The 22,987-nt window shown below is 41.8% G+C and overlaps 3 protein-coding genes across 6 annotated transcripts in view; all 3 read right to left on the minus strand.

Moving 5' to 3' along the window:
- Window positions 1–2,953: 2,953 nt before the first annotated feature.
- Window positions 2,954–7,816, minus strand: LOC127472962 (acyl-coenzyme A thioesterase 1-like). Its single transcript, XM_051791958.1, has 3 exons — window positions 7,143–7,816; window positions 5,630–5,832; window positions 2,954–4,385 (listed from the first exon to the last, which is right to left on the minus strand). Exons 1-3 carry the CDS (start codon window positions 7,594–7,596, stop codon window positions 3,783–3,785), a joined length of 1,260 nt encoding a protein of 419 aa, XP_051647918.1. The 5' UTR covers window positions 7,597–7,816; the 3' UTR covers window positions 2,954–3,782.
- Window positions 7,817–8,771: 955 nt separating this feature from the next.
- Window positions 8,772–17,645, minus strand: JMJD7 (jumonji domain containing 7). Its single transcript, XM_051791959.1, has 8 exons — window positions 17,560–17,645; window positions 16,809–16,962; window positions 15,664–15,917; window positions 15,109–15,165; window positions 14,600–14,695; window positions 12,235–12,311; window positions 11,044–11,203; window positions 8,772–9,388 (listed from the first exon to the last, which is right to left on the minus strand). The coding sequence occupies exons 1-8, from the start codon at window positions 17,624–17,626 to the stop codon at window positions 9,300–9,302; spliced, it is 954 nt and encodes a 317-aa protein (XP_051647919.1). The 5' UTR covers window positions 17,627–17,645; the 3' UTR covers window positions 8,772–9,299.
- Window positions 17,646–17,740: 95 nt separating this feature from the next.
- MAPKBP1 (mitogen-activated protein kinase binding protein 1) overlaps window positions 17,741–22,987 on the minus strand; it is a 102,245-nt gene continuing 96,998 nt past the window's right edge. For all 4 annotated transcript variants that reach the window (XM_051791953.1, XM_051791956.1, XM_051791954.1 and 1 more), the window contains one exon: window positions 17,741–22,785. In XM_051791953.1, the coding sequence (XP_051647913.1) occupies window positions 22,492–22,785 (294 nt within the window). In that variant the 3' untranslated portion in view covers window positions 17,741–22,491. The remainder of the gene's footprint in view (window positions 22,786–22,987) is intronic.

Genomic DNA, 22,987 nt, shown 5'->3' on the forward strand with positions numbered 1-22,987 from the left:
TCAAGACAACATGTATCTCTTATCTGAAATGATCCAGAAATGGGAGAATGGCTGGAGCCAAAGCACTTTGCAGTCAGTGCCTAGACTAGAAAAATTCATCCATTTTGAGTTAGTGCTTGATGTTTGAGAATGTCAGACTGACACTATCCAGGGACAGACTCTTGCAGATGGCACAGGTTTATTGATTCAAAACTATCTTTCTGGATTCATAGCATATTAAAATGATAGCAGTGCATTTGAACCTTCTCTTCTAGATGAAGACAGAGTTATGCACATGCTCTGTTCCTGTACAGGACATCTCCCTTGAAACGTCTATCCAGTTTGCCTCCTATCTGACATTCACATTTCACAATCTTTTCTCCACTGCTGAACACTCCTTCAGGACCAGATCCACTGTAAATGGGGGCAGCACACAATGAGTCACCAAGCATTCACTTCACTGTATACAAAAATGGCTCACAATTTAGAATCAGGTGGACTAGTGATTACAAACATAACTAAAAACTCTGCTAATTTCTCAATTACCTTGCCTTGGCATAAGGTCACACAGATCCTGAAAGGCACAGAATCACTCACCCCTGCTTCTCCTGATAACACCATGCACATTCCTGCCGTTTCCTTCTTTGATCCAGCTGAACATTTTAATCTTTTGTGTTTTGGTTTTTTTCCACAGGATTAGATCAGTAACCAGGAAAAAAGGCATGTGTCCCTCTGCGCAGCAAGGTATTCTTAAAACAGTTAAGAAAAGTATAAAACCACACCTTTCACTGAAGTGACTTTAATGCAAACATATATTTACAGTCTAAACACAAGATGTTGAAAGTTCAGTGGCTGAAGTCAACAAAAAGATATAATCCTACATAAATAGAATGTAACTCACTTAATTATTTTTTCTAAGTGCTATCTAAAGTCAGGGTCCAGACATTTTTAGGTTTAATACAAATTTTGCATGGACAACTTTTTAAGACTCCTTTAGCATTTCTAGTTTTTGTCCTAGACAATGAAAAGTAGCAGGGATATTTTGCAGTAAATGCTGCAAGGAGTGTTAGTTCATTGGAAATATTAATCTTCCTTCTTGCCAAACGTAAAGTATCCCTTTCTCTGTGCTTAACATTACATTTGGCTCAGATTCCATTTTTGAATAATGTATATGGAGCACTAAAAAATACAGAATAGTGATTATTTTTCTGAAATGGTAGAATTATAAATTTCTTAGCAAAATACTGCTATAAAAAAATTTTTACTATTTGTATTTTGTCATTATACGTTGGTCTTACCCCTCAGCTTGATAACAAATGATCTGGCAGTGTATTAGAGAACTAAGTTTTGAATTAAAAAAAAAAAAACATCTAAACCTTTAGACTTCCAAACATACACGGGAAACAGAAAAAAGAAATGGAGAAAAGTCACCTCTAAATTACACCACACAATGTATATTCTCATCTTCCACTTCATCTCTTCTGTCCTGTGGCTGTGAAATAACCCTGCTTGCAGAAGCCATCCAGAGACACTGTTTCACCTGAGTAAGAAGCCACTGGTGTTACAGGAGTACATTTGCACTGAAATGTCCTTGTTCAGCACAGTCCCTACTAAAAACCCACTGCAGTCTCAAATACCCACTACTTCTGCAGAGGCAGCTACTTTGCCAAAGATGTTTCAGGTCTTCTGTACCTGTGGTTCATTTCTTGCTTACAGGTACTTTGACTACTTTTCTTCTGCAGTTTCCTCTACATGTATCAAAATGCTTCAGGGTCAGTTTTTGCTTGTGTTCAACCTCATACCTGATTGGACCTGGTACTTTCAGGTCTCCAGTAAAGAACATCAAGAACTTTTTTCTTCCTGAGCTATACACAGCCTTACAACATATATGGCAAACTATGAGAAGAGAACCCCGCAACTTTTTCAAGAAGCCTTGAGAAGTACAGAGAACATTGCTCCATGCGGTGCCCATGTATTTCCAAACTGTCAGGAGTCCCTGGAGCTTTTCACAAAGGGTTACTGAGTAGATTGGCCAGGAGGACGGAGCTGTGTAAAGTAAATCATCTGCACTGTGATAAAAAAGCTGTGTCCAAAGGTCTCACAGTCTGTGGGCTGCTTCAGGGACACCTAATTAAAAACAGTAAGCTATATAAGCTTCATATAACTTAGATCACATTCACCCAGATTATTTTAATTCCATGGGCTCTAAGCAATAAGGCTAAAGATGAGTTCAGAGATGTTCCATTCAAGGACATGCTTTTTTGCACTCCTCTCTTCTTTTTGGGATAGTCTCCTTCCTATGTAAAGAGACCAAAAGCTGTACCAAATCAAAGATGGAAAATTTTAAGAACGCATTTGCAAATCAGCACTCTCCATTGTTGCCTGATTCCAAGTTAGCTAGGGAAATCATCCTGCCCCAAAAGAGCACCTCAAAATGTACTGTTCCCTTGTAATAAACTTGTTCATAGCAACTTACATGCAGGGAGATTCTCGGTTTCTGAAGAGACTTGTCACAAGCTTTTCTCATTCTCTTAACAGAAATGTAGTGCACAGTGCTAAACAAGGAATGACTATGTAAGAAGCAAGATGAGATCTTTTGGTTCAAGCTAGTTCTTTGATGCTCTATTTTATCTGAAGCATTTTTCAATTACAAGCAGATTACAAGACCAGCTTTTCCTATCCAATTTTTATTAGTTTTATCAGTTGTGCTTGGCAGAGGATCTCTTGCAGCTAAAGGTCTATTATCTTTAATTGAATAATTCACATTGTTCTTGAATAATGTTGTCTGTATTCAGTAGACCTGGAGAAACTATATAAATCACCCTGACTCAACAGGCTGCAATTAGTAGAATTTTTGCTATTAACTTGGAAAAAGAATGTGATCTTAGCCCTCTAGCCCTATTTGTCTAAATCATCTCTTCAGCAGAAGAAACATTAAATATCAAAGTCTTCAGCAAAATACTTAAGAACATGCTCAAGAACAGAGAGAAGCATTTTACTGAAATTAAGCCATTTCCAATTATTTTATATTAGTCTGCCTCCAGTTCCTATTTCCTGAAGATAAGTTTCAAATTTGAGTTTCATTTTAAAAGTATTCCCAGTGAAAGTGAATTGGTTGGAATATTTTCCATTATGTGCACAGAGCTGCTCAGTTAAACCAGCTTTTTCAGTCTTTCTTGCCAGCTTCCATGCAAATGACAAATAAAGGGCTTTTAACTGGGTAGCAAAGCTTTCATTCCAGAACAAAAAACCAAAGAGGTCCCAAGTGCTATCACTGTCAATGGAGTCACCAGTCAGCTCCCTTCATCCTCTAGTTTCAACACCATTTTCCTTGAACCTGATGGTTGAATGTGACAACTGTATGAAAGCATCTGTGACCTCATTGTTGATTTGCTGGTAGAAAGTATTTTTATTTTTAATGGTAGTTTCCTATAGGAATAATATTCCTAAATAATTCAGTGGAAAACTCCTGTGAGAGTATTTCCTCTTATGAAAAGAGATGGTTGCAGATTGAGGGCAAAAATAGCTCATTACAAATGCAATCTACATGATGGGATGCCAGGTCAGACTACAGCAACAGGCAGACCAGATGGTGTCAATATACAGTGAAGCTGTGGCCAGAAGTCAAACGAAATTCAACCAAATGGAAATTCAACTAAGTGGAAAACTATTAGGAGAATGAAAATAAACAATGATGCAACAGTGGGGTTTAGAGGAAGGCAGTCCAGGAAACTTTTGATGAGTTTCCAAGATTTAGTGAGTACTGAAATACCAACCCTGGTCAGCATCTTTGACAACTTCCACTATAGTTTGCTCTTAATGATGTCTGAGTCCATCAAATGCTGCCGGAAAAAGGCCTGTATCCTGCGCCAGGCATCTTCTTGGGCTTTAGCATGCTCTCTCCACTGCCCTCCCCAACACACAAACATCCCAAGCACTCTGTGGATAGAAGCCTGGCACAGAGGCAAGTATGGTGGTTCCAAGAGGTGCCCTGCTCCAGAATAGGAGTAAAACTCCACTTCCCGTCCACACTGCTGAAGGCGCTGAACAGCATTCTGGCAATAGAGGTCACTTTTCCAGTTTGTGTCATCCAGTCCAGACAAGAACAGGAACTTGGCTAAGGACCTCTCCACTGGAATGCGACAATCCCAAGTTGTTGGGTCCCTGTGATCATCTAAGACATCTGAAAAATCTACTAGGCCAGACTCATCACTGATCTTCATCCTCTCCAGATGATATGGGTGGGGAGGAATAGTGAAGCCATTCCCCTTCAGGGGAATGAAGGAATTAAAACCACTTCCAGATATGCTGACAGCTGCCTTGATGCCAGGTAGAAATGTGGCCATGGAAAGGGCTAGATCAGCTCCTTTAGACAAGCCCAAAACACCAATCCCGGTATCTTTCACCTGAAACAGAGTTATGAAAACATTATCAACTATTTCTTATTTCCTGAGCTGACATAATGTTTTGCTTTCTCACTCATCCCTCTAAGACCACCTATATTTTGCCCCTTCCCTCTCACTGTTCAGGTTATATCAATCCTTCATCTATCCCTTTGCTGAGGTTCCACAAGAGTGACTATGAATTCCACAGCTCCTCAACATCTCTTCTCCTGTAAGATTTTTCCTTCCTGGTGACTTCTAAAGACAAAGCCTCTTTGCTCCCTCCACATCCCAGCTAGACACGCGGTCTCGATATGGAATCTTTTACTGTTCCTATCTCCAAACCACTTCTTCACAGGTTTACTTGCATTAAATTTCTTTATTGCCATTTTTTTAATACTCTCCTACAGCTGACCTGTTATTTTCTGTTTTGACTTAGAAGATGTAAGGTTCATTACACCTGAGGCTCAGTGACCCCAAGAGTTGTTTAAATCAACTGATATATAGTGAAGGCCCTTTATATCAAAATCTAGACGTTTCAGAGCTCTATGAGAAAGAAGACAAGCAAGGTTGAATTCCCCTCTCACACTGGCTACAATCCTGGTGTCCATGTGCTAGAAAGGAAATAACTTTGTGAAATTAATACCTCTTTAAGCAGCACTCTATTAAAATTTTAGATGCTACTTAGTATCTCTTGGTCACTTTTGAGTGAAGTATGATGATGCATTGCTATTAAGTGTCTTTTTTATCCCACACACTTTTTCAAATACAGCCTCAGCTTAAGATGTGTCACACCCTCCAGTGCTACAACTGTAAGGGATTCTTTTGTTAAAGTTTTCTATTATTGTCTTTTGAAACTTTAGAAGGACACTTGTGGAACAGAATCAAAAGCTTGTAATATAGTCAATGGATTGTTTTCCCCTCTAAAATCTTGAAAGATGCAAAAGTTGGGAAAAATTAAGATTTACTGCTTAAGCAGTTTTGTACTTCTAGTCCACGAACTGCTTTGATTTAATCCTTCACAAATCTGGTTTGCCAGCATGTTTTGGACTGTTATAAGATGCTGTGCAAAACTGGCTACCCAGCTACTTGCAAAATTTGAGTTGAAGCACATGCTTTTCCATCTCTCAAGATCACATTGTCTTTCAGACAATGTTGTTTCCTTCTAACATTTCAGAAACTTTGTTGCATTCAGTGACATACACTATTCCAACCAGAAAACTGCAAAATAGTTTCCAACAGGAAGAACACCATAACTTGTCTCTTACCTGCTGCTGTTTCCGCAAAAAGTTCACAGCTTCCTCAAAATAGCCCAGTTCAAGAACCTCTGGAGTAGTAGGGATATCTTCAAAGGCCATGTAAGCAAGAGCCAGAGTCACAAAGCCTCTGCTAGCCAGGAGACTTGCTCTGTATTCAACAAGACCTCCTCCAGATCCATACAAATCAATAAGTCCAGGGAACGGACCAGGTCCTGCAACAAAGGGGTATGTATAGCAAAGTGTACTACCAAAGAGATAAGTTCCCACAGTTGTCATTTCAGTGGTGCCCTCTCAGCACACATCAGTAGATACCAGAAGAAATGATCCTTTGAAGCTTTTTGTGGTGGCGTTGTTCTCGGGCACACACAAAAATCACTCATGATTTTGGATATTTCTTTTCTCTCTTAGAAACTCATTATAGGAAGTCATAGGTTGGACATCCTTCTCCCATCATGAATTTTGCTGACATTTGCCTAGATGTTTTCAGGCCACTGGGGATCAATGAATAAACAGTATTACTGCATGAGCAGCACTTCTTTAGGAACTGTGCTAGGTTTGCCAGGGAGGGAATACTTGGGTTATGAAATATACTCACAAATACCAGCACTAACCTATGGCAATTCAGGCTTCAGTGTGATACAGGTAACTACCCCTGGGCTCCTCAGCTCTCCTCCTGCAGCAATAGGACCTTCCTTTCCTGATGCTGCTCTGCTCATTCTTATAGCCAGACTTCCCTTACAAGCTTTGATGTTGCAGCAGCTGTAAGGAACTGTTTATTAATTACAGAGCAAGATAGCCATGTTCAAGTTCTGCTCAAGAAACTGAAACACTTCACGGCTCAAAGCAGCTTTGCACAGGATCCAGTCTCAGCACTGTCTCTGTATGAAGCTGTGGAATATGGCACCAGTTTACTTAAGACCTTGATTTTCCCATTTGTCTCCCATCTTCCTAAATATCCCATGTAGATCAGCTGCTCAACCAGCTTTGGCTTTTCCTTAGCTAAAGAGAGAGACAAAAATACAAGGCCAGAGCCTGTAGGAAGATCCATGGCAGCTGCTGGAGCAGCCTAGGCTGGCTGCAGCCTGAGTTCAGTGCTCCCACCATGCCTCATCATTCTTCACTCCACAGCCAGAGCTGTCCCGTATCACAGCTCTTCCAAAGCCCAGGGGCCTCTCTGTCCTGTCAGCTACACAGAAGAGGTAAGAAATAAACACAGTTTTTGCTGGAGCTTTCACCACAGGAGAGGTCCTGACCTGCCTCAACTAGAAGAATCAGGAGACATCTTGTGTTACCACCACTGCCCTCCCTGCACCACTACACTCCTGCCTCAGCCATTGACCTGACTGGGCAACACATGCTCCTCCCTGCTCTGCTGTGAGGATCCAAGTATCTGGACCACGCACAGGTTGAGAGAATCATTAGCTGAGGCTTTGCTCTGAGTTGCTGAGTGTATCCAGGGGACACGGGGCACAATATGTGGTATAAGTCACACCTGGTAAACCAGAATGGAATTAAAACTCACCAGGAGGAAGGAAGAGGGTTGCTTTCAGACGACCTTCTCTGACTGAAATCCTCTTCACCCCCTCTCCTAAAAACCATCGTTCGTTGGTGCATTTTCCCAGCAAGCGGCTTATGTCCCCATGGCCTTCATACACTTCCAAGTCCACACAGAAAGGGGTCAGGACATTCCTCTTTGCTAGCCGCTTATAGGGCGTTTTAGACTGCAGAGACCACAGCAGTCCCATCGGCTCCACTCCCAAATAGCTGCCCCCCAGAGCTGGGGAGCAGCTGAGGTCGAGCTCTCCGCTGCTCTCAGCTCTGTAGAGAGCGTGGGCTTGGAAAAGCTCCCCGCTCTCGTCCAGCAGGCTGGCTCGAAGGGTGACCGCCTGCTGCGGCCGGAGACCCACCACACGGATCTGCATAGGGTCATCGAACAGACACCTGGGGGAAGGCAGGACCAACACCTGCACTGCCATCCCAGCGGAGCTTTCCTGTGGCGAGACACGGGTCGTGTGAAACTGCGTGAGACAGCACCGTCAGGAGATCGTCGCTTCTCAGGCTTAAAATCTCTGCCCAAAGTTCAGGAAGAACCACCATGACCACTTCCTTCAGTCGGCCAGCGCGGGCTGCTGGGAGATGTAGTTCAGAGCACGCCTCTCTCCAGACACTCCGGCAGAGAGGTGGCACAGTAACACCGCCCGCTTGCACAGACACAAGCTGGCACTTCTTGGCGTGTGGTGTTACTTTTGATTAGAGAAAGAGACTAAATTAAAATCCTCAAAGTAGCAAAAAGATATTCAAATTGCCTTTCCACCGCGACTGCAGGAAATTCCAGATTTTGACTGCAGAACTGGCTTGGGCACATCTGCCAAGGCACAGTAAACACAAACAAGCTGGAAAGTCTGAAGTAACGTGAGATCTTAATTTAGCTGCGAAACAAAGCCTGCTTTTAATTCCTCTTGAGCTTTCAGCAATTTTTCGACAAGTACCCCAAGATAAAATGAAATTTTATGCTATGTTTCTTTAAAAAACAAAAGAAACAGACAAAGTAAAAAAAACCCTGCATTTTTCTTCACAATCAATCTTGTCTAAAGGGTATCTGTATTTTCCTAATTAATACATGGAAAATAAATTTCCCCATATTGCTCATGTTTCTAAGGAACTGTTTGAAGATTTGACTATAAACACTATCTTTGGGTTCTTTTAATATTATTTATATTATACTTTTGCAAATGTTTGTGTATTTAATAGCCTTCTAGTCCTACTCTGTGGGTCTCAGACATGTGAGTAGTCTCAATCCGTTCTGTGGAATACAAAACGGAATTGAGGCTGCAGAAATAGGCTCCTGGTTCACACATCTCGCCTGACCACGTGTTAGGCAGCAATTATTGGCACAGAATAAGGCTGCAGAATCACACATCATGCCACAAGACCATAGATGATGTGCAGATGGACTGTAGATCTGGCAAGGAAACTCTGAAATCACCCCTCGAGATGAAAGAGAATGTAGCTACATTTAAATACAACAGTGGAAAGAAGTAAAAACTAGTAATAAAAACTATTAGCTTAACATGGAAAGTAGCCAATGAGTTTTGCATGCCCTCCTAGATGTCCTTTAGCCATCATTTCATTTGGGAAAAAAAATAGTACAGAAATAAACTTTTAAACTGACCTATTTATTCCAGAAGTTGTAGTTTCCCACCATTAAAACCCCAGAGCCACTGAACTTAGTGAATTACAATTGTGCAAGACTTTTGCCTTAAGCAGAATGCATGTGTTGGACAGATGCAGCCTGATGCACAGGTGAGGGGCAGAGCAGATCCTTCCTTGTCCACTTGGGTTGTTATGAAAACAACGTGTAGATCTGAACAGTCAGGGCTTCTGCTTTGGGATTTTCAAAACCTGGATTGCCTCCCTTCAAATTCTATCTTGCTCACCATCACGAAGGCAACATGCAAAGGCCTAAAAGTGCTATTATCAAACCTCCTTACAAGCCAAAAAATCTGGCCAGTTGTTCTGGACTCTGAAATCAAGCAAAGTAGCCATGATCTGTTTGGCAGGCATTGTTGACGATAATTCAGTTGTTTTTGTGTGAGTCACGTTCATACTCCAGTCACAAGATGCTGACGATTGCATCGCATCAGAAAGAGAGATCACACGCTCGAGTCTGCCATCTCTGCTACAGCATTTTCACAGCTTTTGTGAGACCATCTAGTAGTTGATAATAGCTGTACTTAAGGTCATATTCCATGTCATACCAATAATTCACTGGGGAGACAAGAAAAAGGAAAAACATTTCTAAGGCTAGAATGTAATGATTTACAAATATGTTCATAGACTTTTACACAGGTCAGTTAGTACAGGCTTTTCCTCATTACTGACTGAACTTTGGAATGAGCAAATCTTTGACTACAGCCAAAAATAACATAAGCGAACAATGGTGTTCTTTAACAGTGCTGCCAGTGCAACTCTTTCTTAACCCAAACCTACTCCTCTTCATACTGTATACTGGAGATTCCTTGAAGCACAAGCTGACAAAATGTTTAGGAACAAAAAACATATAGTTCTGTTTATACAAAAAATATCAAATCACAAAGTTTAATATCTGGATAGGAACCCTTCTTCCCATATAAAGGATGGGAAATTCACCACTACTTCACAATGGTCATCAATTAGACAGTGCTTTAGTTCTGTTTCTTGTGTTAATTTTGGTGTATGTTTCCTAGAAAAATTAAGCCAAGAAGTGTAATATTGTATCAATGCCTCTTGGAGGAGGATATACTCTAGCTTCAGACATTCACTGGACCAGACCCAGAGAATATTGATTTTTCAAGTGTGTACAGACTGTACTGCGGTTAACAGACTAAAGGTCAAATAAACTCAAACTCTTTTGCATTTCTTCTCAATGCAGAAAAAAAAGAATGGCCACAGGCTTGCAGCTGGAAACAACACTACTTTTTCTAAAACATCTTCTGATTTTTTAGAGGATTGAGGCAACAGTGCTGGGGAAAGAGAATCAGAAATACTGCTTTACTGGTAGCTTGTCTTTTTATCACAGAATCACAAGTATTGACAAAAAGGGCTTGCAATATTTGCAGTGTTACACTAATACTAATGTTGTGTTGTTCAAAATACTTTTTTCTTGACAGACAGCATTATTCCAGGTAAAGGACAGCAAAATCCCTTCCTCAAACCTTGCAAAACTTTCATGACATCACAATAATACTTTGCAGTATCCCCACCTCTCCACCTGCACCAAAAGAACAATGTTTGCAATTCTGGAACTCTCTTGGGGAAGGAAAAAAAAAAAAGAGACATAGAGGTGATGATAAATCCTACAAATAAAGAGACAACAAGACTTTTGATAAGTGCAGGGGAACAATAACAAACACAGGCTTATTAGCAAGATAAGAGACTGGGTCAGAACATTTCAGCTCACATGAAAACAGAGTATCTTTCATGTTGTGTCTACATCTATGCCTAGAAGTCATTCACTTTCTGGTTTCCTTTTCTTCCTCCAGGGTTTCGGGCTTTTTTGCCATGTGATAATGGCACATGCCACATGCAGTCTCTTAGCAAAACATACATAGATGACCAGTTCCAGTTAGCAGGCTAGAGAGACAAACTGCTTACTCCATGTCTTCAACAGAAACTGGATCATGATCACTGCATTAGCTATCTTCTCCAGACCTGACAACTAGAAAAACTTTGTCTTCTGCTATATCCCAAGCACTTGTCAACCAAGCTACCAATTATACACAAAAGAGGCTGCAAGGAGGCAGCCCCATGGGATCTGCCGAGATTGTTATTTCAACCTGCAGAGAGGTAGATAACTTGAAAGTTATCCGATGCTTTGTTGTGGGATACCTAGCTGCACACCCACCACAGTTCAAAAATGTATCTGGAAATACTGTGTCTTTTACCTGCTATACAGCCATGTGATTGCTGAACATGATGGAACCAGAGAGAAGGCAGATATAACATCTCACCAGCTTTCACCGTACACTGCAAAGGTTGTGCCTGAGCATACTCTGGATACAGTTCCAGATTGGGGTTCAAGGGGTCCAGAGGGATCCAGGGCACCTGAAGGCAAAAGAATGTGTATATGGTACTGACCCTGGCAAAAAATTCCGGCAAGCTTCCAGAAAATCAACTGATAGTCAAACTTACTAGGTTACAAAACATGTACTTTATCTAGCAAAACATGTACAGCTACACAGTTTCCCACATGCAATTGGATGCAAAAATTTGCCTCCTTCAGTGATGGATTTCTAAATAGGGAAAAGGCGATAAATGTCATCCATGAGATTGCAGTCTCGTGGTATACTTTCAAAACACCTCCAGCCCCTTAAGTCACTCGTTCCTCCTACATTCAGTACTTAAATACTTCATCTGCACCAGTCTTTTTATAAATTCCTTTCTTCTTCTTAAGTTCTCTGGTCTAATTTTTATTCCCAGCAACTAAAACACCTCTTGTTGCTGGAAAATCCCTCTTGCCTGCATTAATTTCTTCTATGCCTTACAGAATTATTAACCTCACCACTCCACCTTAATGTGTTACAGGAATGACATTCCACGAGCACCATTCTGGAAACAGAGAACAAGCCCCAGCTCAAGTTCTGTTGTAGCATTACTCGCACATTGCAGAGGTAAAAGGCAAGAGATTAGATTCTACTGAGGTTTTGTGAAGTGCCTCATTTTAATCAAATAAACAGTGCTACTACTAAGAAAATACAATTTATTCATTGAGACAGATACGTTTTATTGCACTGTGTGATACTACTGTAGAGCAAAATGTAGATCTGAGTAGAGGTCAAAAGAAAGTGAATGTAGAGGAGTCTATTTCAGTCTGAATGCAATCAATTTGTTTATTGTTGATGCATTTAAAACTGGAACTGTAAGTTTGGTGCATGGAAGACAATTTATGCTATCGATGGTTTCAGGTGTGCAGTAAAAATCTTTTTTGGAAGCTGGGTATCCTTTGCAAATAGTAAAATACAAGCGAAATATCTGGGCCTTCTCTTCCAAGTAATAAAGGATTTCTAAATATCAATCAATATGCTCAGTTTGAGGGGTCTCTACTATATTGATTATGTTCTTTATAAACTTTTTACCTTATCTGCAGTCTTCTCATCCACAATTTCAAACGAGCCGTCTTCTGATACCTGGTAGGTTGCTGGCTGATAGAGCTCTGGAATCAGAGAAAGAATTAAATGACACAACTCAGAGAAACTAATGGCATGTCACACTTTCGCCAAGTAAAAGAAAAATTAGGACAAAACCTTTTTCAACTTACTGTACTCACTATCCTTCCCTTTCTCCATTTCAAATTGTATTCAGTTTCTTAATAATTTTTTTAAGTCAGTCTGAATACTAAGTTGCCTTCCTGTTTGGAATTCCAGTTTTTTTTCTTCACAGGAATTCTCTCCAAGCCCATTTTTATCCCAGTCCTATTTTGTTCCAGCCTTCTTTCCCTTTCAGAAGTCATAAATGCATCCCTGTCTTACACATCATTCTATCCTCAGGTGTTTCTTCTTAGGTCAGTCAGCAAGGAAGCACTCAGAAGGGTTATTAGTGACTCGAGGCCAGCATTTCACTTCTAATTTCAATTGATGGGGCTCATCAACTGCTTCAGAAACTGCTGGTTGCTTTTCTTTAAGTATGTGGTTTTCCAAGCCCTCCCTTGAGAGACTTTCTCTCCATTAATTAACCTGATGCTCAAAAAGATGGAATTGTCTTTTTACTGCACACTATGAAATGTTAGCATTATCTCTGTTCTATGCTTTAATAGTAACTTGTTTTACAAAGTATGATTTGTATCACACACAAGTATTTCATACATTCACATACATACAACACCACCTCTCCCGCAAAGAAAGGCTGAGAGAGTTGAGGTTGTTCAGTCTGGAGAAGGGAAGGTACTGGGAAAACCTTATTGCAGCCTTCCAGTACCTAAAGGGCACTTAGAAAGGCTTTTACCAAGGCCTGTAGTGCCAGGACAAAGGTCAATGGTTTCATACTGAGACAGTGTAGAATTAGATTGGATATAAGGAAGACATTTTTTACAGTGAGGATCATGAGGCACTGGAACAGGTTACCCAGAGAAGTTGTGGATGTCTCATCACTGGAAGTGTTGCAAGTCAGGCTGGATGGAGCTTTGAGCAATCTGGTCTATTGAATGGCAGAGGAATTGACTCAGTGATTTTCAAGGTCCCTTTTAACCCAAACTATTATCTGATTCTATGATTTCAAGGTTGTAAACAAAATAAAAGCAGTATAAATAAAATACTGTAGCAGCTCACATATCTAGGCAAAATTATATGTGTGTCATGCAGCACCTTGCATTCACTTAACCCAATGGTTTGAAAGTCAAGGAATGAGAAAAATAAAACCTTATTTTATGAGGCATAAAGTTAAGCTGTCCATCTTCTAGATGATGCTGCAACAAAGCAAACTACTGCTGTGCACATAGGAAAGCAACTTGAAGAAACAGAAAACAGGCAATGTAAAGCAATGCTGCCAATAAGAATCTCTTTGTCCAGTTCTCCAGTTTTCAGATATTCAGTTAGTAACTTGAGTATTTCATTAAATTACAACTTATTTTAAACCTTTCTGGCTTTTTTTCCTAAAGAAATGAATGAGCAGGCAGAATCCGAATCTGTAAACTATCAAAGATGACATGCTACAATATTGACAAGATACTTGAATAATTTAAATACTCTAAAGCTGAAGAGACTGCCATGAATATCACAGAATCAAGCGAGTTGGAAAAGACCTCTGAGATCATCCAGTCCAACCTATGACCAAACACTACCATGTCAGCTAGACCATGGCACTGAGTGCCATGTCCAGTCTTTCCTTAAACACCTCAGGGACAATGACTCCACCAGCTCCCTGGGCAGCCCACTCCAATGTTCAATCACCCTTTCTGTGAAGAAATTCCTCCTAATATTCAACCTAAACCTCCTCTGGCACACCTAGAGGCTATGGTCTCTCACCCTATCTCTAGTTGCCTGGGAGAAGAGGCTGACCCCACTTGACTACAGCCTCCTTTCAGGTAGTTGTAGAGAGTGATAAGGTCTCCCCCAGGCCTCCTTTTCTCCAGGCTAAACAACCCCAGCTCCCTCAGCTGCCCTTCATAGGACTTAATCTTTAGACACGCAACAAACCTACCCTTTCCTGGACTCACTCCAGCATCTTAATGTCCTTCCTGAATTGAGGGGCCCAGAACTGGACAGTATTCGAAGTGCATATCAATGAGCCTATAACTTTACTGGACTGGAAAATCTGACCTCAGAATAACAATTGTATTACAAACTACCTGCAGCATGAAATAGAAGAGATTTCTATTCACAGAGGAAAGCATAATACTGCATAAGCATCAAAATGTTATCTCTGCTTCCTTTTTTTCATATCTTTCTATGTTTTAATCTCTCCTCCTTCCAACTTCCAGACATATTGCATAGTAAAATGATGTACCATATGGGATGAAGGGACGGTCACTTGGTGGATGCAGTAGAAAATATTTCTCTCCAGATACCACACAGTACAAGTTCTCATAATGATCTTTATGTACTAGGATTGAGAAAAAAAAATGTGGAGAAAGAGAGAAAATCAGTGCTATTTCCTTCTCTGCACCAGAAACTATAGTCAACTGAAAATACCAGCTTGTCCTATTATCATCAGGCTGCTTTCTCCTCTTGTAGCCAGTGGGAGAGGAATGTAACAACATCATGTTGTAGCAAAAGCACTGAATGAAATAAATTGTCAGTGCCTTGCCTGACACAATGCTAAGTAGATGCACCCAGAGACACAGTAGCAAGAGGCCACAGAAGAGTAGAAGGAAGAATGCAAAAAAAAAGCATGCTAAAATAGAACTGCCTTGTCAGAAAAACCACACAATCCTCCTGAGCCCCTAACTCAAAACAAGCCCTCTTAAACCTATGCTGAAAGCACGCAGAAGACTTACAGCACCAGAAGGTACGTACAAGATGTCACAGCTGCTGATTCCCCAAGCCAGAAATTCACAGCATCAGGCTTCTTCCCTGTATGAATACAGAAATGCTGTCAACAACAAAGAATATATGTCATGTTTAAAAGTGTTTCAAATAATTTTTTGCCAATTTCTGCCAAATTCTGTCCTGTAACTTCCTTCGTAACTATGACAGGTTTCATTGCAAATAGCATTCTGTGAACAACAGAAATCTCCTTCTACACTGGGAGCACTGAGCCAAAAGATGACTCCAGATCAGAGAAAAGCCACTTGATGTAAAGAAGTGCTACGTGGCACTATCACCACAATTTTTTTCAGTTGTGAGGGTCCCAGTGCACAACCAAGACATCGATTGCAAAGTAATCCAACACCAAAACTTGGATTATTTTATTAGGTATTCTACCACTTCTGCTTTCTAAGAGTATGAAACCAAACTGAGCTGTGGCATTCAGAAAGAGAACAAGAATTAAGCAGCGATTGTTTCACCCAGTGTGATTGTTTCAAAGCTCCATGCAAAACATTTACTGAATACAGGAGAAATAGAGTTTACCAAGTGCCTCAGTCATCCATGGTATGTCAGGCTGCACATCATTGACAAGTTCAGGGAACTCCTTGGTGAGGTTTGAACACTGCTTCTGCACATAGAATACACTGGAAGAGGTCACTTTCTTCTCCACAATGTCCAAAAAGTCCATGAAAGGCATTTGGCGCTCCTCTGGCATGACAAAACGGTCCTGAAACACTGCATCTGCATAACCATTGGGTGTTACTGCCACACTCACTACCTTGGGACCTACTACCTCCCTGCAAAATAAATCAAAGGTTTATAGCCCGCCCTGCAATTGACCCATATATTAGATACTGGTTACTTCAAAAACAACATGTTTCATGGGCAGCAAAAATAAGAAGGCTGTCTTTCCATGGATGAGTGTCTCTAGATTACATTTTCTACTGTCCGGTAAGGACTCTCGCATTCTGCTCCAACTGCTCCCGTCTGAATTCTCTCCTAACAGGCAAGTTCAAAAAGGAGCTCTGTTTTCCTCCCTGGAGGTAGAGGGCCCTCTTCAGCTGCTTCTTTTCATGACTCATGACTGAGCTTGATATTCTTTTGACCACTCAATGCAGCCAAATCCAAGGGTTCAAGGGTTCACACATTCAAAAGCAATCAACCAGGGAGAAGGGGTGGAGAGAAACTGATAGATACACATATCATGAAGTTAATAGCCCTTAGTTCCATAGGAAATTTAGCTTTAAAACCTACACATTTAGATCTAACCCACAGATTTTAAGTCTAATCATAAATTCCCTCATAAAGGAGGACTTTTCTTTAAAAATTCATTCATTGTTAAAATGCTCGTTGTTTGGTTTTTTTGACTAAAAGTTTGTTCAATCATGAACCAGTCAGTCTGTCCTTACACTGCTACAGCCACACTCCAGCAAGCCAGGTTTCAATAGTCTAAGCCTGTTGGCTGCACACAGCCAAAACACCAACCCACCTGGCTGCCTCAGAACTGGTAGAGCAGTAGGTTTGCAAGGAATAAATTTGCACCTGATCTTAGAAAGATTGAACACCTTCATACAGAAGCAGGGAGGAATCTGAGCTAATCTTGCAAATGAAAGCAAAGATTAACCAAGGGTTTTTTAGTGAGGTCAGCCAAAATTGACAACCGGTCCTGCTCCAAAGCTTGTTCATACCTGAGGTACGCTGAGGTCCATTTCTTCAGAGCTGGCCAGTGGCTGATGGCATTGCGAATTATACAAGGTTTATTTGGACTCACCCACTCTCGATAAAACTCCAGTGGGGATGGAGGCCTATCAAGATAGGGTACAGACTCCGGCCACCCCAGCTCTGTCCAGGTAAACGACAAACAGTGTTACTCAGCATCCCGGAGAATTGCCTCCTGCCACCACACTGCTTCAAATCCCACACCACAGGCGCCCGACTGAAAGCAAGCAGTGTACCCCCACTGGATCCTGAAATTCTCTGTTAAAACCCAGGGGGCGTTGGGGGGTTTCAGAGCCAGATGGAAAACTCAGGCCGTCGCCCATGGGGATGAAAGGCATATGTTACAGGAGGTACAACTCCCACACAGAGGTGATACCACAGGATCGTTTTTGGGAAGCTGGAGTAGTGCTTTGATTTGCTATTTTATACAAAGGAACACAACCCAAAAAGGCCGTTTTCTTGAGTTTCGGTTGTTGTGGTTTTTTTACTCTGCGGCCTTTCTGCTGCAGAAAAGCAGAAAGCCTTTCTGCTTCACGCCGAAAACATGAAGCTGACAGCACAGTGTCCGCCCCAGTTCACGCCCCGCTTTGCTCCCCACGGGCGGGCGGGCCGTGCCCCCGGAGCGCGGCGGAGCCAGCCCGGCACCAGCGCCCGTCACAGGCGGGACCACCCGCGGCCTCCCGGCCCGCCCCCGCCCCCGCCCCGCCGGCCGGCGCTCACCGCGGGCCTCCCGCGGGAAAGCGGCCAGGCAGCCCCGCACGGCCCGCAACCCCGCGCCCTCCGCCATGCCCGGCCCGGCCCCGGAGGAGGAGGGGCTGCCGGCTCCCTCCCTCCTTCCCGCTCCCATTTCTCCCCGCCCCTTCCCCCGGAAAACGAACCTCGGCCGAGTGGGTCGCGCAGCTCGGTAACAAATGGTCACGTGTTTATTTGAAACAGTTTAAGACACGGAGTACAAATGAATACAGAGTTAAAAACTGCTCCCGGGGGAGCCTCACAGTGCAAGAAAAGAAAAAAAAAAAAAAAAAAAAAACAAAACAAAACCAAAAACAAACAAAGCAAAACCAAAAACAAAATAACCCAACAAACGAATTTTTACTTTTTCCAAATAATAATAATAATAAAAAAGTACTTTACCTAAAGCCAAAAGTATAAAAACACACATTTATAAATAAAGTATGAGGGAACTTTTGTTTGTTTGTTTGTCTTGGTTTTTTACAGGGGTGAAGGACAAGGGCAGTGTCGGAGAACACAGGTGAGGAGGTGCCTGCCTGGTGCGAGGCGCACGCAAGGGCACAGGGGGTGCACATGGCTTGTTCCTTACGCTACTGCCCCACACGGCTTCCGCCGCGCCGCGCAGCAGGTTACACACACCAACACAGCTCCAGCCCCCCCGCTTACTCGCACACACGATCTGAAACACGGGACGCGGGACTTACCCAGAGAAGGAAGCACCTCTTCTCTCCGGGGTTGCTAGAAGACCTGTCTACCATTTTAATGAGGTTTCTTGTCATTTAGTATCCTGGATGCTACACATCCAGAGGGGTGGAGGTGGGGGGAGACACTGTATACATGCATGAATTTACCAAGGGCGTTTAAATACCTGCATTTCATTTTTTTTCTTATATATATTTATATACATATTCGTTCTTTTTAAAAAATTTAATTGGTATGTTTCTACTCCCAGAAAGAAACATCCAAATCCCTCTGAGTCATGATGAAGTCTGCAAAACGGGGGACTGGGGAGGGGGCTGCTGTAAAGCCTTGGCCCAGTTATCACGTGGGAGGCTGCATGGAAAGGAGAGGACAACCTGAGAGAGGAGGTGGAAGAAATGCAGACTCCCATACCCACAGCTCCTGGGTGCAATTGGGGTATGGGGAGGAGGGTGTGACAAGCCTGCAGCATGAAACAGAGAGTTTGCTGCTCTATCAGGTTGCAGCCCTTCCTACTGTCCCAGTTCAAGAGAGCCCTAGAATGAACTGAGGGGTCTCACGGGTAAAGCAGTACTATTTCTAAGATGGAAAAACCTCCCCTACAACTTCTCATTTTGACCAGGAATGTTAGGTTGGAGGGGGAAAAAATGTATGCAAAGAGGATAGGTAAGTCCAAATTATTTTTAAAGGCTTTATGTTAAACAAATAACTTGTCTTAACACAGGTATCTTGTGTCTGTGCTAATACCCACACAAATCAGTAAGAGGGTCATAAACCATTAAGAAGGATAGACTCATATTTATTAGCTCCTCTGACAAGCCTCTTCGCTTCCCATGCAGTTACCATTCAGTATTTCTCTACCTGACCCAATGGACAGCCTGTGATGAAACATACTCACAAGGTGCAACAAAATGTAACACATTTACACCCTCTCTGTTCTGTAAACTAGAATGTTTAGGAATATTTCCTACTGCCAGCAATAGGAAGTTCGTAGGGAAGAATCAGTTGGATCAGTGTCAAATTATAAAGAGCAACACTGCTTCCTCATCCCTCTCAGCAACAAACTCATGGCACCAGCATCTCCTTTACTGGGCTTCTACTACTCAATTCATAACACCAAAGCCTTAAACAAACAGGTCACGACTTTGCCATTTGAGAAAAGAGCAGTTGCTTAGGGAACAGCAAGAGAAGAAACAAGAGGCCCAATAGGACATATTTAAAAACAAACCCCTTCCAATTCATTCTTCAATTACAGACCATCATCTCCAAGTCCTAAATCTACTTTTCTAAAGCTTTTCAGTACTCTGCCTTTCATGGGTATTGGCCAAATGGTGTTCTTCAGGCCAAAACTACCTCTACTTCTACTCTGTTTTCCCGAGTCTCCTACATATACTTCTCTAAATTTATTTTAAACTACACAACTATTCTCCAGCTCATCTACTTGCCTGACACTTCTCTTACCATCATTCTGATCAGATTTTACCTCTGATTTCCTGTATACAGCCACGACCCTGAGCAAAATCCATTCCCGGGAACAAAACCCACTGTGATCAGCTTAGAAGCTAGATTTGTTTCACATGACTCATTTCCAAGGAGCTTTGTTCTATATCTCTATGCCAGCTTTACTAGTTGTTGCTCTTTATCTTAATGGGAATTTCATTCTCACCACTGGCTCTTCTGTACCATCTCTGACTTTTTTGTCACTACCTCAAAGTTTAAATAATAAAATGGAATAAAATTGCACAAGGAAGTCATGTAAAGAACCCTCAAACCGTTATCAACAGTACCAAAAGATACTTGGATTGAAGGGACTGCTATTTTTCCTGAGTGTCTTATTGCCCCAGTACATCAAGAAATTTCCTGTATACTAAGACATATGTTCACAGTCTGAAAGTGGAGGAACTGGTCACCTCAAAAGCAAGCTTGATCCACACTAACTCCCATCACAGACCCAATATGACTGTCATCATACATTCCACTTGTGGCCTCTCCAGCAGACCTTTTCACTCAAAGAAACCGCCAGATATTTCCTCTCTAGTTTTCAACTTGCCTTCCTTCGCAAAACCTGTCTGTGCAAGAGAAGCTGCCCATGGGACCAAGCACACCAGCTGATTCAGCACAGTGCAGTGCAGAGACAGAACTAGAAAATTTTAAAGTTTCAGTATGAGCCCATGGAAGGAAGGTTAGCAAGGACACCTGAAACATGATTAGGCAGATTTAAATTACAGGCAGAAGTAGCTGGAAAGCTCTCAAAGTGTTCCCCATAGTCCCATGTCCTGAAGTGCTCAGCAGTGGTGATAAGGCAGCAAACCTATTAGGGGGAGAGAGAGAACTGCAGATTATTCAGCCCTAGAGTTATTTGGAAGAAATAGGTCATCCTACAATAGTCTGGCCAGCCCAGTAGAAAAAAGGTTGCACTGCAGATGTGCAGTCACAGACAGAGAAGTCAACAGACCACATCTCCAAGTGCCACAGGGCTTCAGAGAAACAAAGCCAGGACAGTAAAATGAAAGAAAATTTTTCCAACCTATGTAACCTATGTAACCAAGTGATGTAGTCTAGCTGCCTTTGCCTGACTTCCACAGATGATGGTAGTCTCTCTCTCACCAAAGGCTTGTTCCTTGCATTAGTTTTATAAACTAGGATTACACTGCTCTGCCTTAAAATAAATGCAAGACAGACAGCAGATGGAAGAAATAAAACATTTTGTGTATCTGCCCTTGTTTTTGAAAGGAGTGGGAGTAAGGGGGAAGGTGCTGAAGAATTTCATTGGTTTGAAATTTTTTTTTTCTTAGCTTATTATTGACCTGAAAACATCACTGGACAGTTTTAAGCCACAACAAACACAAGTTAGCATGGGCTTAGAGAAGCTCCACAGGGCAAGAAGAATATTGCACATACAAATGCAAGAAGACAAGATTTTCTGTTTCTCAGATCAGAAGTTCATGAAAAGCAAAGAGGCTGGAGGTAGGGGTAATGGTAGTAATCACACCCCAAAATATCTTGTTTGAAGTTCTTGGGAAATCATTTTCCGTGGGGAGTTGAAATAGCTTTACAAAAGGTAAAAGAATCCCAACTTTCTTGAGATGTGAATATTCTGTTTTCCTGTAAAGGCAAGAAGAAAACATCTTCCTATCACACTGAAACAAATTACATTGATGAGTCATGACACTGAAGATCTCTCAGATCCAGAGTTACACTGCAAGAGATGGAAACAAGTTTTTCTGTGTCACTTCTCAACAAATTAATCATCACCCCAAATTTCCGAGTCATGACAACATCAAAGTCAATACCCAATTCCTAATTATGAAAAGTGGCTGAAACAGGCTTTTGTATTGTATCTAAATCTCATTTTTAAAATATCTGCAGAAAACCTGGTCTGAAGTATCAATATAACATCAAACTCTGGATAAAAAATACCACTAGGAATTCATAAAGTAATCTCCAAAGCATGGTCCAAGGGATGCAGAGCATTCCCCGGGAAGTGAATGCAGATAAAATACAGTGTGGGGACTGTCTTGAAACACAAGAAAAGCAGACAGAGTCATCAAACAACAGCAGGATTACTGCAGGTAACAAAACTAAGGCAGGAAAAGAAAGAAGAGCAAGACAAGATTTAAGCAGAGAACAGTTCATTAATTGCACAGACACTCCAGCCTGTCTCCCTGTTGGAGGTTTATAATACAGAGATTGTTTCTCGCTGGGATATGGCAAAGGGATTGACAGTTCTTTTAAAGGACAAAGATAACAGCCACAAACATGGCACAGAGGAAGTCAGAGAAATAAATTAATAAATAAACCCAGAAAAAGTCTGCTTCTTGATTCTCCTGAAGCCTTGGAGAGGAAAGGATTGGCTTCACTTGGACTCCTTTGATTTTAGTCAGCAGTTCAGAATTTCTTGGATAAACTGGAATTTCTTTGTTTTTTTTTTAAGTGCCAAACATCCTGACTGGCTATGAAGAAACTTCAAGGCAATTTCTCCAAACTCCTCTTTCAAGACTTCGTTTAGAGACAGAAGTTGAAGAAAAATATTAAAACTGTGGCCAGCACATTGTTAAGAATTGGAGCAAGTCTGTTGTAGGAGCCTGAGGAAATCCATTTACAACGGTGTCCCCATCAGCTCTAGACCAGCGTGATGATAGCATTGGTCTGAAGCTCTCTCTGTGGTCCTCTTCTTGGGATTATTTCTGTGTACACACAAACACCTGAAAGCCACCCATTCTAGAGCTTTTTGTCCATGCGTCGTTCCACAGCTTGTAGCAATAGCTCCGAGTACTGTTCCAGCAAAGCTAGTGTCTGCTCATCTCCCAAACCCTTGGGACTCGGTAGATTGGCACCGCACCCCTCATTCAACGGGTTAGTGTTATCTTGTGGCTTTGCCAGTACCTCCTCAACCTTTGGAAGCTCTTCCTCATCCTTCAGAGAGTCCAGTTCTTTCTTCATTGAGGAGAATGTTTCTGTCAGGAGGCCTGCTATTTTATCTTTGTCAGTAGAAGATTCTGTATTGTTTAACACCTGAAAACAAAAAGGGGTGAGGGGAAAAAAAAATGCATTTGGGTTTAGGTACAGCACCAAGTAAGCAGTTTCAGCCTTTTAAGGAGATGAAGCCATGAAGATTTGCAGACTGATCTAGTGTCCTTTTCTTCAACGTTCAAGACTGCCTATTTAGTCATGGGCAGGGCATGCATCTAATACTGCACAAAATCCAGAGGCATTA

Source organism: Manacus candei, unplaced genomic scaffold (assembly GCF_025592945.1).
Source record: "Manacus candei isolate 608988 ecotype Guabito, Panama unplaced genomic scaffold, ASM2559294v1 h1tg000033l, whole genome shotgun sequence".
Lineage (NCBI taxonomy): Eukaryota > Metazoa > Chordata > Aves > Passeriformes > Pipridae > Manacus > Manacus candei.